The sequence below is a fragment of the Sinocyclocheilus rhinocerous genome, unplaced genomic scaffold (assembly GCF_001515625.1).
Source record: "Sinocyclocheilus rhinocerous isolate Xijiao unplaced genomic scaffold, SAMN03320098_v1.1 scaffold2764, whole genome shotgun sequence".
Classification (NCBI taxonomy): Eukaryota; Metazoa; Chordata; class Actinopteri; order Cypriniformes; family Cyprinidae; genus Sinocyclocheilus; species Sinocyclocheilus rhinocerous.
In genome coordinates, this window is record NW_015650694.1 from 44,360 (window position 1) to 58,144 (window position 13,785).

Here is a 13,785-nt window from a genome sequence, read left to right on the forward strand (position 1 = left end):
GAGAGTGAGTGAGTGAGTGAGTGAGTGTGTGTGTGTGTGTGTGTGTGTGTGTGTGAGTGAGTTAGTGTGTGTGTGTTTTATGTATAGTCAGTCACTGACATTCAGTTTCTGTTTATGAAAGAAAAACGTCTCATCAGCAGAACTTTGGCTTGATTATTATTCATATTCACCTTTATAAATGAATGAAATCAGGCTCATCAGTCAGCGATCATGAACTGTGATTCTGCTTTGAACTGTCCTAATCGCAGTATTTGTCTCTCTCGCAGGAAGGTCAGCTTCTAGAAAGTTCTCTGATCAACAGCGTCCGTCCCGGAGTCGTGCCGAAGGTAAAGATGCTCCTGTTTGAACTGAAATGAATCGTCCAAACAAACCCTTGAATCGATCACTGCTGACAGAGTCTCACATGCTGAAGAGTTTAGTTAGGTTACTGTTAGTCAGAGTTACAGCTACTGTGATGAAGATGAGGCATTAAACCGTTCAGACGGTTTCGAGTCGTTCTGTCTGCAGGTGCATCAGACGCGTCACATGAGCTGACGTGACACATGATGATGGACAGAGAGCCGTCGAGGCGTTACTGTTTGCTTTACTTCTGCTCTCGAGTGTTATTGACAGTCAGAGATTATCTTTCACATTCAGTGTTTGTGTCAGATATTGACTGGTGTGTATGTGGCTGCAGTGTTTGTCTTCTGCGGTCAGGTGTTCACAGCAGGAACGTGTTTGTGGAGGCGGCTCATGTTTACAGGACCTGATGGTAACCCGCTTCAGCTGTTTGTTAAGAAGGAGGTGATGTGTGTTCAGCCACGTCTGCAGACACGTTTACTCTGATCAGTTTATCGCTTCATATGTTTCTCTGGGAATCGAGCCGTGAGCACAGTGCTGCTGGCACAAAAACAGACATTCAGATGGATGTTTGTTAACTTTGTCCAATGACGTGTGAAAATATGGGTCATTTTTATTCAGTTGCATTATTCCGCTGCTGAATCTCACACTGATCAGTTCAGGGTTGAATCGTTCATCATGAGCTGATGTTCCTTAAACATCATTAAAGTGTATGAGTTTCTTTCATATTTTAAAGAAGATATTTTGAAGAATGTACCAAACAGTTTGTGGTCCCCATTGACTTCCATTATATTTTCTCCATACTATAGAAGTCAATGGCTTTCTTCAAAATATCTTCTTTGTGTTCAGCAGAAGAAAGAAACTCATACAGGTTTATAACAACTTGACCAACCCTGAAACAACATACAGAACTACCACATTTTGCTATAAGTTTGATTGCATCATATAATAATTGCTGTTAATAGTGTTCATCGTCTGTTTGATTACGTCTTTAATAGATTTTTCCGTACATTTCTGCCATATGTACATTAACTGACAGTCACCACTGATAAGCTACCACTAAATATTGTAGAAACATCATTTGCTGTAAAGCTGCTTTGCAACGATTTGTATCGTGAAAAGCGCTGTACAAATAAACTTGAATTGAACTTGAATAAATGATGACAGAATTTTCATTTTTGGCTGAACTATGGCTTTAAATGAATCGGACACAAGCGTGACTGTCTGGGAATGTAAACACGCAAACAGCTTCAACATCCATCTCGTAGTTTACCGTGTTGATCTGTTATAAAGGTTATTGTAAGTCATCCCGTGTTTCTGCATGAACTGAACCGGTACTAACGTGTTGAGTTGATATTTGTGTGTCGTGTGTTTTTGTTCCTGAAGGACCCGAAGATCCTGGCGTCTCTGGAAGCGGCGGGGAAGAGCGAGGCGGATCTGGACGGTCGCATCATCTGCGTCTGCAGCGGGCCGGACCTGGTCAACCTCAGCTTCATGTACATGGTGACGGACAACACGGATACGGCCAAGGTGAGCGTTACCACGGCGACGCGTGTAAACCGGCTGATGGAGCAGCGGCAGAGATCAGTACTGCAAACCTCAGGAGTTTCTCATTAAACCACATGAATCGCCAACCAACTTTAACTGTTTCGAATGTTCTGTCATATTCAGTAATATTCTGTTGTGTGACTGAATCAGAGTGAAACGAGTCGTTTGTTGTTCATCCACATCTAACAAGCTCAAACTGAGTCTTAAATCAGCTGCTTCATTTTATGTTTATGTCATTTGAGGTTTGAAAACTTAACAGATTTACAGACGCGTCATGTGTTTAAGTTAGTTAATGCTAGATAATTGATAATGTAGCTGATCTAATAGTCAGATTTGTCCCTGATTCGTGAGCTTCTTCAGACGTGAATCATTCAAAGCGTCTCCTGTATGAATAAAATATGAATCTCAATCTGACCGTTGATCGTAAACTACTACAAAACATGTGTTTACCTCTTCTCATGTATGATTGTGTCTTGTTTGCAGAAATGGATGGAAGGCCTGAAATCAGTGATTCACAACTTCAAGGCGAATAACGTGTGTCCAATGACGTGTCTGAAGAAACAGTAAGTAGACGACTCAACGCTCAAACTACTGAATGACACACATCTATGTGTGCACGTTTATAGTGGTAAACAGACCCTGAATCGAGATCTGCTGGAGATCATTTCAAGATCAGTTTGAGATCTGCTGGAGATCAGTTGGAGATCTGCTGGAGATCTGTTAGAGATCTGTTGGAGATCTGCTGGAGATCAGTTTGAGATCATTTCAAGATCAGTTTGAGATCTGTTGGAGATCAGTTGGAGATCTGCTGGAGATCTGCTGGAGATATGTTAGAGATCTGTTGGAGATCTGCTGGAGATCTGTTAGAGATCAGTTGGAGATCTATTAGAGATCAGTTGCAGATCAGTTTGAGATCATTTCAAGATCAGTTTGAGATCTGTTAGAGATCAGTTGGAGATCTGCTGGAGATATGTTAGAGATCTGTTGGAGATCTGCTGGAGATCTGTTAGAGATCAGTTGGAGATCTATTAGAGATCAGTTGCAGATCAGTTTGAGATCATTTCAAGATCAGTTTGAGATCTGTTAGAGATCAGTTGGAGATCTGCTGGAGATATGTTAGAGATCTGTTGGAGATCTGCTGGAGATCTGTTAGAGATCAGTTGGAGATCTATTAGAGATCAGTTGCAGATCAGTTTGAGATCATTTCAAGATCAGTTTGAGATCTGCTGGAGATCCGTTTGAGATCTGCTGGAGATCAGTTGGAGATCTGTTCTAACCAAACTAGAATCAGCAGGATCCATCAGATGTTTGTCTTCTTGAACTTTCTCTGTCTTTCTCTCTAGTTGGATGAGACTCTCCTTCGTAACGAATGTCAACGGCAAGATCCCGGTCCGAGGGTGAGTGCTTGATTCCTCTGGATCTTCTCTTTATTCTTTGATGTTTTGACCGATCTGATCTGATCTGATCGTCTCGTCTTGTCTCGTGCAGCATAACACGGACGTTCGGCTCGGGTAAAACAGAGAAGGGAATCTTCCAGGCGCTGAAGGAGCTCGGTCTCCCCAGCGGGAAGGTCAGACTGTTACACATTTATATTGTTATGGAAATCACAAAGAGTCTTAATTCATGATCCTGCTCTTATTGTGAGCGAATTATCAGTCATGTGATTTTAAAGAGAAACACGTCTTTGACTTTCAGCTCATGTCATCGTGCCATGAAAGAACAGTGTTATTTTATATATTTATTTCTTTTATTTATTACTTATTTCGTACTATATTTTAGTATTTTATGTATTTAGTGTTTCGTTGTTTTATGTACAATTATAGGATTTATTGAAGTGTTGAATTACCTTTTATTTTTTCAGTTTAGTTTTAGTAGTTCTGTGTAACCAGGTTATTGAGTCGCTTTTCAAGATGTGAACCAATGAGACTTTTTGACTTATTTTCCAGTTAAAACATTTAAAAACCATTGAAAAAACTTTAGTTTTAATAACCTGCCAGCGCAGTAAAAAGAAACTTATTTTATTGGAGACAGATTCACTGTAAACAGATGATTGATTGAGTTTTCCGTGGTTTTCAGCTGGAAAATGAGACTCAAAGACTGGTTAAAAGCAGGATTTCTGTGCAAACCCTCGTTCAGCGTCCCATCAGTCCCTCACGGATCAAACCACATCTCGTCCTACTTTAGCTGAATATCCTGTTCCTGTCACGTTGCAGAAGTTAAATAAGTGTCATGCTGAATCTGCTTGATTTGGTTTTGTGTTGCAGAATGATGAAATCGAGCATTCGGCCTTCACCTTCGACATCTTCTACGCTCTGACGCAGAAGATCTGCCCTCGCACGGACATCGAGGAGCTCTTCAAGAACATGTACGTCCACATCACACCTGCTGCTGTTCACTCCTCGCGGTTAACTAGTACTTCAGAGCCAGCACTGGAGCACTAACTATGAGACAGACTCCTAACGGCTTCAGCAGTTCAACATTAACCCGTGTGTTTGACTAACAGATTATAGAGCGTCAGACGGGTGTTGTACAGATGCTTTGTGATGTCTAACTCTCTCTCTCTCTCTCTAATGTTATTATAACCAAACCAAATCTCTTCTGCTCAATTTCTTTGCAGCAACGGAGACAAAAGTGATTATTTAACCGTAGAGCAGTTAGTCAGCTTTCTGAATGAAGTAAGCTCTTTATCATCATTATTAACTGTGTGTGTGTGTGTGTCTGCATGTCTGTCGGCTTCCTGTGTTTGTGTTCATGTGTTTGCAGACACACGCGTGTGGGTCGCGCTGCATGTGGATCCGAGCGTGTCGCCGTGGGTCGTGCTTGTGTTTGTTGGGCTTTATTTGCTCGTCTTGTGCAGCCGGTCTCACGCTTGTTTGTCTGCTGAACACAAACTCTCTTAACGCAGACACGGCACTGTTTGTGAACTAGTTAGTGATGTTCTAGCAGGGCAGAAATGAAGCTCAGAATGTGAGTAAACTGGCCTGATGCTCATCTGTTATCTAACATCAGATGCTGTTCTCGTTCCGTTTGCTTCAATACGAGTTATTTGAAGTGAGGACGCGCTGTGTGTTTTATGTGGTTTGGAAAAATCTGCCCTCATAAGGGTAAAAAATGCATCTGTGGATTCTGCGAGGGCTGTAGTTTCACGAGCTCATAAAGACGTTGAGATGCGTCTCTGAGCACGAATCCTTCCTCATTTCAGATCTTTGTTTTCCCTGTAGAACCAGCGGGACCCTCGACTCAACGAGATCCTCTTCCCCTTCTATGATGCCAAACGAGTCATGCAGATCATTGAGAAGTACGAGAGAGACGCCGACTTGAAAAAGAAAGGTAAATAGAGGAGGTGTGATGAGTGTTCAATTACCGGACCGATGGCTGATCATCTGCTGCCCTCTAGTGGTCAGGCGGCGTCAGCACGCGCTCCTGAAACACAGGATCCAAAGACATTTCCAGGTCAGGATAAGCAGGACACTGAGTATGGACAAATGTTTGTGTTTCTAGTTATTTCTATTATTGCCCGAATTCTAAAATATGATATTGAAAAATTCTAAAAATACATTTATCATACAAGCATTAATAAAACGCTGCACATTTAACTCGACTGAGTTTGATTTTAATGGATTTGTATGAGCTACAGCATGTAGTTACAATATTCCAATTATTACAACATACAAAAAAAAAAAGATTTTAACCAAATCTGTGGTCTTGGTGATTCAGAAAATCAGCGAAACAATTCAGCTAAAACTCATCTTTAGTGTTCTGATGGATGGCCTGAGGATGAGTAAATTAAAAGCAAATTTTCATTTCTCTGGGTGCGTTCAAAACGGGTCTTAAAGTCTTATTTCACTCTTCCACAAATTAAAGCCTAAAAATTTCTTAAATCAGAGCAGAAAGTCTTCAATTTATAAACTCATGGCATTAAATGTTGCATGAACTGCAATAAATGAACATCTTCCTCAGTATTTCTGTCTTGTTCTCCAGTATAAATCTCTAAACATCCTCAAATCCAGACACATTTACTGGAGAAGCACAATACGGTTGGTTACACATGAAGTCTTGATTTCTGAGAAACTGAACAAAATGAAGTGAGTTTATGATTAAAACAAGAACAAATATCTGTCAATGGGGAATGAAAACTTGTTTTTTTTTCCTTTGAATTAAGATGGTTTTTAAAGTTTATTATATAACGGATAGTTCCGGTCCTTGATTCTGATTGGCTGAGCCGCGTTCGAAGCTGTTGTAAATGACTCTACAAAGTAACATACACCTTTGTTTACGTTTGTGTGTTGCTCGGCAACCACTTTGTAGCAACCACAACTGTTTCTGAGGAACTACATTGTTTGGTGGAAGAATACTGTTTTTATTAATATCATTACACTTTATTTGCTCTGTTTTATTTTGTGAAACCTATATGGAATAACTGTTTTATAAAAGCAATAAGCCCCGTAAAGCCGTGGTTTACAGTGAATTTATAACAGCTAAGCGGCGTTGTTAGGAAAGTGTAGCGTCTAAAACCCCCTTAGCTGTTATAAATTCACTGTAAACCACGGCTTCTTGGGGCTTATTGCTTTATTAGAGTATACTGCATTTTAAAATGGTCACAATCGGATTACAGTTACATGATTACATATTACTCACACAATGGCAGTAATTATTCACACTTTATAGATTCTTCTTTTTTTTAATTATCCTCTCTAAAATCCTACTGTGTGCCATACGATTTCTATTTTTAATTCTTTAATGTAATGTTTAATGCACTTTATGGCGTTGATATCAAGACATGGAATATATTTTCTTTCTCTTTGCTTTTTTATATCTATATGGTAAGTTTAAAACAAGTAAGATAAAAAAAGTAATCTAAAAAGTCGTCGGAATACATTAGCTAAAAATAAGTAACCTAGATTACGTTACTGACTGTAGTGCAGTACTGTGGGTGAATGAGACGACGAACAAACAGCGTCTCAAAGAGAGTAAATGAAATCAGAGAAACTGTGTGTGTGTGTGCGACTCACTCTCGTGATGAATTTAGTTTCTGCTCCGGGCGACAGATCGACAATCATCAGCTGATGAAGTGAGTTTATGATTAAAACAAGAACAAATATCTGTCAATGGGGAATGAAAACTTGTTTTTTTTTCCTTTGAATTAAGATGGTTTTTAAAGTTTATTATATAACGGATAGTTCCGGTCCTTGATTCTGATTGGCTGAGCCGCGTTCGAAGCTGTTGATTAATTACACTGAAAACGACACTTTATATCTTGTTCTTGCTTTTCAAGTAAATATCTTGATATAAGGATATTTAGAGATTCACATTTTTTGTCTAAGTGAATTAAGAGTAATGGAGATCTGTTGGAAGTTGTATTTTCAAACTTTGAAGCGTTGCTAATATAAGACATTCACATCTAATGACCATATTGACGTATTTGGTTCAATTCGGTTTATTCCTTGAATTTTCTTTACTTGGTCTCAAAAAGTTTTAAATGTTCCCTGATCTACAGAGTCTGAGAAAGTGTAGCTTTGGACTGGAGACTGCAGGAACTGTAGATGAAACATTCAGAGTTCATGATAAACTGATGCATCAGCGGCACGAGCTTCACGCTCTCACCTGATCATCTTGTCTTCAGGTCACATGTCCAGCGACGGCTTCTGCCGCTACCTGATGTCAGACGAGAACGCGCCGGTGTTTCTGGACCGTCTGGATCTGTGTCAGGAGATGGAGCATCCGCTGGCTCATTACTTCATCAGCTCCTCACACAACACCTACCTGACGGGCCGGCAGTTCGGCGGGAAGTCCTCGGTGGAGATGTACCGACAGGTGCTGCTGTCCGGATGCAGGTATGCCTTCATCATCATCTCATCCTGTTGGCATCTGTATTCAATATATAAACCATTTCTAACTGAATTTCCAGGAATAATGACTATATCATGGTTGCAGGGTTTTGCAGTAATACGTGATGTTTTTGGTAATTTGACACATTCTGCTTTTCTTGTGTCTGTTTGTTTGTTTGTTTGTTTGTGTAACAGGATGTAATTCAAGCCATAAAGGAAACGGCGTTTGTAACGTCTGAATATCCTGTCATTCTGTCGTTTGAGAACCACTGCAGGTAAAACGCGCCGCATGTCCGCTCTCAGCCTCGTGTTGGTCTGTGGCGGCGCTCACAGCCGTGTGTGTGTGTGTGTGTGTGTGTGTGTTGCAGTAAAACGCAGCAGTATAAGATGGCCAAGTACTGCGAGGAGATCTTCGGAGAGCTGTTGCTGAAGCAGCCGCTGGAGGGATTCCCAGTACGTGATCTATTCCCCCGCACACAGATCCAGACCTTCATGGAAAATGTAGTCCACTGAAGCATCTCCACGCAGGAGTTTCTGTGCTCACGGAGGACTGTGCTTGTGTTTCAGATCGAAGCCGGCCAGCCGCTGCCATCACCCAGCGACCTCAAGCGCAAAATACTCATCAAGAACAAGCGCTTGAAGCCTGAAGTGGAGCAGAGTACGTACATGTGCATCCAGACGCGCTCAGGCTTTGACTTCTGTTTGTGTGAAAGAGCTGAAAATATCTCCGGTTACACAGAGTTGATATAAAGATAAAAATTAATGGAAGCGAGTGTAACATTAAAAGAAACAAATGGGGCTCAAAAAAGAGCTGAAATAGTGATAGATCTTACAAAATCATGATACAAAATCATCAGTCATGATCGTTTTCCGAGCGCTTCACAGTAAACACTGATTCTCATGAACGTGTTTTGAGATTGTAATGTGCACTAGCTTCACTTTAGTGAACTTTTGTCTGCAGCGGCGATGTAAAATGTCATATCGCAATATATGACCAAAGAATCGCAATATAAGTCGTGCAGCCCACTGATTATTCAGCACTGGATTACTGACGCTGATGACGTCATCGTGATATTTGCATACTGGACCGTGATTGGTCTTTTCTCTTCGTCTGTATTTACATCAGATGTATTTGCTCTTTTCCGTCGCACTGGAAAAACAGATCTAAATTAATTATTCTCATCAATGTAGAATGATTCTATTTTTCTTTTTTAATTATAATCAGCTTTTATAAATTACTGTACAACAGATACTGTACAACCATGATCAATAAATAAATACATCAGAGTTTAAATAATATATCGTGTTTTTTCACTTAACATCCTTTGTTAAACTTCATTGAAACTGACTGTCATGACTGATTATTGTGTGTGTGTGTATATGTGTGTGTGTGTGTGTGTGTGTGTGTGTGTGTGTGTTTGTGTGTGTGTGTGTGTCCGACTGTGTGTGTGTGACTGTGACTGTGACTGTGTGTGTGTGTGTGTCTGTGTGTCTGCAGCGCTGGAAGGTAAAGAGCTGAACTCGGACATGAAGACCAGCAACACTCTGTCTCTGTCGGAGGATCCCAGCGATCCGTACGCACAGGACAGAAGCCTCAGGAAGAAGGTGAGCGCCGCAGGTCATGCGTGACGCAGCCGTGTGCTCCAGCTCTGCTCCTCACATCACTCTGTGTTTCAGATCCCAGATGAAGACGTCACCGAGATCTCAGAAGCGACTGAAATCACGGACGCCACCGACGTGTCAGAAGCGTCGGAGCTGGAGAACAAGAAGAAGGTGCGACTCCTGTTTGATTGGTCTGAGCACATGAGCACATGTACAGAGCTGAAGCTGCTGAGCGTCACGCGTGTGTTTCTTCATCAGGGTGTGGAAACGGCTGAAGATGCTGACGCTGAACAGCAGCTCATCGCCTCGTATAAGTATGAAGGAGCCACGACCAACATCCACCCGTACCTGTCAGCCATGGTCAACTACGCTCAGCCCGTCAAGTTCCAGAGCTTCGAGGTCGCCGAGGGTCAGTCCAGCGCTTACTGTAGCAACAAACACTGTCACGTTCACAACTGTAGCGAAACCGATGGGAAGGCAGCTAATAATAAACAAATAATAAAAATCAAACCGTTATTACGTTCTTGTTTCATTCATTTTCATGTTCTGAGGTAAATTATCAGTCATTATCTTTGTCAAATAAAGTCACCCATAATGATATTCAAACAGATTACAATTATACAAACACAGTCAGTGCAAAGCACAGTTTCACACAAAGTGCTTTACAGTAGGAAATGTAGTATGAATTTAAAGTGAAAAAAATAACACTATGTAAAATAGAATAATACACACAGTTTCAGAAATCCAGACTGGTTTGAACAAAAACTCTGATTAACCAGGATAGGGTGTTTTCTCATGTTTTGCGGTGTGTGTACATGTCCTGTGAGACACAACATGTGGATGTAAACAGCTGTGTGTTCATAAACTATGAGTGTCTGTTTTATTTCAGAGAGGAACATCCATCACAACATGTCGTCCTTCAACGAGTCTGTGGGTTTGGGCTATCTGAAGACGAATGCCATTGAGTTTGTGAAGTATCCTTTGACAGCTGCGCACGATTACCCATCAGCCCTCAAACCATGCTGAAATCACACTCTAGTTTAGTCTGTGCACGAGATCAGCCCTTCAAATATCACCAGCAGAAATCCTGTTTATTCACACGTGTGTAACTGGATGTTTGGCCAGGTGGCGCTGTAAGCACACGCGTGTGTATGTGTGTGTGTGTGTGTATGTGTATGTGTGTGTGTGTGTGTGTGTGTGAGGTTGTGTGTGTGTGTGTGTGTGTGTGAGAGAGAGAGAGTGTGTGTGTGAGTGTGTGTGTATGTGAGGTTGTGTGTGTGTGTGTGTGTGAGAGAGAGAGTGTGTGTGAGAGAGAGAGAGTGTGTGTGTGTGTGTGTGCTATTCTTACAGGATGTTATTATTATCAACATGCAAAAATGCAGCTGAGATCAGGGCAGAAATCAGTATAAAAAAAGACTCATAACTCAGTGATGCAGTGACTGATCCTGATCACCTTTGAGTGAAATTTGCTGTTTTGAAAGCAAAATTTGCAGATATAAATTTTTTCCAGGCAGCAAAATATATTATATTAAATAAATATATTAGTCATTATATATATTGAGTCACACATGATACTACAGCAACATTATGCTGGATGTTAAATACAGCTAGTTACATGAAGCAAATCAAGAAAACCCTCTGAAATGTGCATTTGAAGCTTATTCTGACACCAGAAGTTCCCCTGAAGCGTAATCGTGTCATGATGAGTTTGCATCCCTGATAACTAGTGAATTCTGTTAGTTATTAGGTTATGTAGTTTGAAGTAGACGTGAGCAGATTTTTTGGAAATGGCCGTGTTTTCCCTGTGACTCCCGTCAGGCTAAATGCACATTTGAGCTTTTTAAAAGAGGCTTGCTCTCCGGTGAGCCGTGTGTGTCCTCGGGGAACCATCCCCTGCTGTTCGTGATTAAAAATAACCCCGCTGTGGGTCTGCCGCGTGTTTTCCTCAGCCGCAGACGCGCAGCTACAACAAGCGGCAGATGAGCCGCATCTACCCCAAAGGAGGCCGCGTGGACTCCAGCAATTACATGCCTCAGATCTTCTGGAACGCCGGCTGCCAGATGGTGTCTCTGAACTTCCAGACTCCAGGTACAGCCGGGGCCCGAGAGCCACCGGGGCCGTTACTGTACGCACAGAGAGACACGCATTCACAGAAACCACTGCTCTGAGATGAGCCGTGTTCTGAAGTCACTCAACTCAGGCCAGAAAATATAATATCCAACTAGATAGTGAGAGTGTAACGTTCACATTAGATCTGACCTGACGAGCTTCTCAGTGCCTGCTAAAGTGTTTCTAGCTGTTTTCTTCAGCTCTGCTGTTCAGTGTCTGTGGGGTTTTTCGACACAACACACGTGATCTGAGGAATCACTCATGACTGGAGCTCAACTTCAACACTTCACTAGAATGTGAAGCTATTTAGAAGCAGGAAAATATCAGTGTGAATGTTGTGTTTCTCTGGACGCCAGTAATAATGCTCGTTCCCGCATGTTCAGAGCAGCATCTGTTCAGAAACACACTCATGTGCGACAGACTGAACTCAGATCAGAGAGGACGCGCCGCTCGCTTCATAAACACGACTGTGTGCTTTAGTACATCACTGCTGAAGCTGAGTGTGTGTTGAGCTCCAGTCACGAGGGATTCCTCAGATCATGTGTGTGTTCAGGAGTCAGTCAGACGCTCCATAAACCCCACAGAAGCCCAGACACATCTACAGACCACAACATGCTGAGACTCCTGAAGAAAGATGTCAAGTCTTGGATCATGACATGTGGACAAAAATATATTTATTGTGACCACAAATTAAGAATTAGTTACAATTTAACTAAAACGATGGAATGAATTTAATAGTCGTGGGAATGATTTCTGAATTTGTGGGAACAAAATATGTATCTCTCTCTCTATATATATATATATATATATATATTTATGTTTTTTTTCCCCATGTCATTTGCTGGACTCTGTAAGAATTAAATAGTCATAGGAATGATATATATATATAGATATATTCCTTTCCCCCCATGTAGTCAGTGTGTTTTAAGAGAGACATGAAGAATCTTGGTCTTGTTTCCCTCTGTAATGCAGCATATATTCATGACGCATTATGGCTGTGTTTCAGATCTGGGCATGCAGCTGAATCAGGGGAAGTTCGAGTATAACGGCGCATGCGGGTGAGTGTTTTACTGCGCTCCGTTTCCCGCTGCAGCTCATCAATTACAGTGTCGCATCGCATTAGCTGCAGCCGGCGGCGACGCATCCGCTCGCTAACATTAGTGCAAATGAGAGCTCGCTAAATATCGCCCTCGCACAGAGATTCTCATGAACGAGTCCAGCCGGAGGCCAAACACTTGTCTGGAATTACTGGCCCACGAGCGTCAATATCACAGTCTCTTAATGTCCCGTTATTACCCAGTGTGTGTGTGTGTGTGTGTGAGGAGACGTGGGACTGTGTAATGGAAAGAGCTTGGATCATTAATCTTCTCTTGGAACAATTAATCATAAAAATAATTAATATCTGGCCTGGAGGCTTGTCTGAGTGGAGGGATGGTGAGGAGCGTTTCTCTGGAGATGCTGCAGTGATTCCTGCGACTCTCTCCTGCATGTACCTCGCATTATGGCTGTGTTTCAGATCTGGGCATGCAGCTGAATCAGGGGAAGTTCGAGTATAACGGCGCATGCGGGTGAGTGTTTGCTGCGCTCTGTTTCCCGCTGCAGCTCATCAATTACAGTGTCACATCGCATTAGCTGCAGCCGGCGGCGACGCGTCCGCTCGCTAACATTAGTGCAAATGAGAGCTCGCTAAATATCGCCCTCGCACAGAGATTCTCATGAACGAGTCCAGCCGGAGGCCAAACACTTGTCTGGAATTACTGGCCCACGAGCGTCAATATCACAGTCTCTTAATGTCCCGTTATTACCCAGTGTGTGTGTGTGTGTGTGTGAGGAGACGTGGGACTGTGTAATGGAAAGAGCTTGGATCATTAATCTTCTGTTGAACAATTAATCGGAAAAATAATTAATATCTGGCCTAGAGGCGCAGCTCTGAGAGAACGAGTCTGAACGGATGGATGGTGTGGACGAGCGACACAGAGCTGTGTTTCTCTCAAGATGCTGTAGTAATTCCTGCGACTCTCTCCTGCAGGTACCTCCTGAAACCAGACTTCATGCGCCGTGCTGACAGAATGTTCGACCCGTTCTCTGAGACGCCAGTAGATGGAGTGATAGCAGCGACCTGCAGTGTACAGGTGACACACACACACATTCTCTCTCTCACACACACACACTTCCTGCGACTCCTGCAGGTACCTCCTGAAACCAGACTTCATGCGCCGTGCTGACAGAATGTTCGACCCGTTCTCTGAGACGCCAGTAGATGGAGTGATAGCAGCGACCTGCAGTGTACAGGTGACACACACACACATTCTCTCTCTCACACACACACACACACACACACACAGACACACACTCTCTC

The 13,785-nt window shown here is 42.3% G+C and overlaps 1 protein-coding gene across 1 annotated transcript in view; it reads left to right on the forward strand.

The window, feature by feature from the left end:
* The window catches only part of plcb4b (phospholipase C, beta 4b), a 51,762-nt gene that overhangs the window by 13,913 nt on the left and 24,064 nt on the right, over positions 1–13,785 (forward strand). Inside the window, 18 exon segments of the mRNA XM_016517361.1 lie at positions 267–326; positions 1,726–1,869; positions 2,371–2,450; positions 3,231–3,284; positions 3,376–3,457; positions 4,152–4,252; positions 4,505–4,562; positions 5,109–5,217; positions 7,511–7,852; positions 7,909–7,990; positions 8,084–8,168; positions 8,283–8,373; positions 9,214–9,488; positions 9,576–9,726; positions 10,207–10,291; positions 11,281–11,405; positions 12,433–12,484; positions 13,456–13,558. Of these exon segments, the coding sequence (XP_016372847.1) occupies positions 267–326; positions 1,726–1,869; positions 2,371–2,450; positions 3,231–3,284; positions 3,376–3,457; positions 4,152–4,252; positions 4,505–4,562; positions 5,109–5,217; positions 7,511–7,852; positions 7,909–7,990; positions 8,084–8,168; positions 8,283–8,373; positions 9,214–9,488; positions 9,576–9,726; positions 10,207–10,291; positions 11,281–11,405; positions 12,433–12,484; positions 13,456–13,558 (2,079 nt within the window).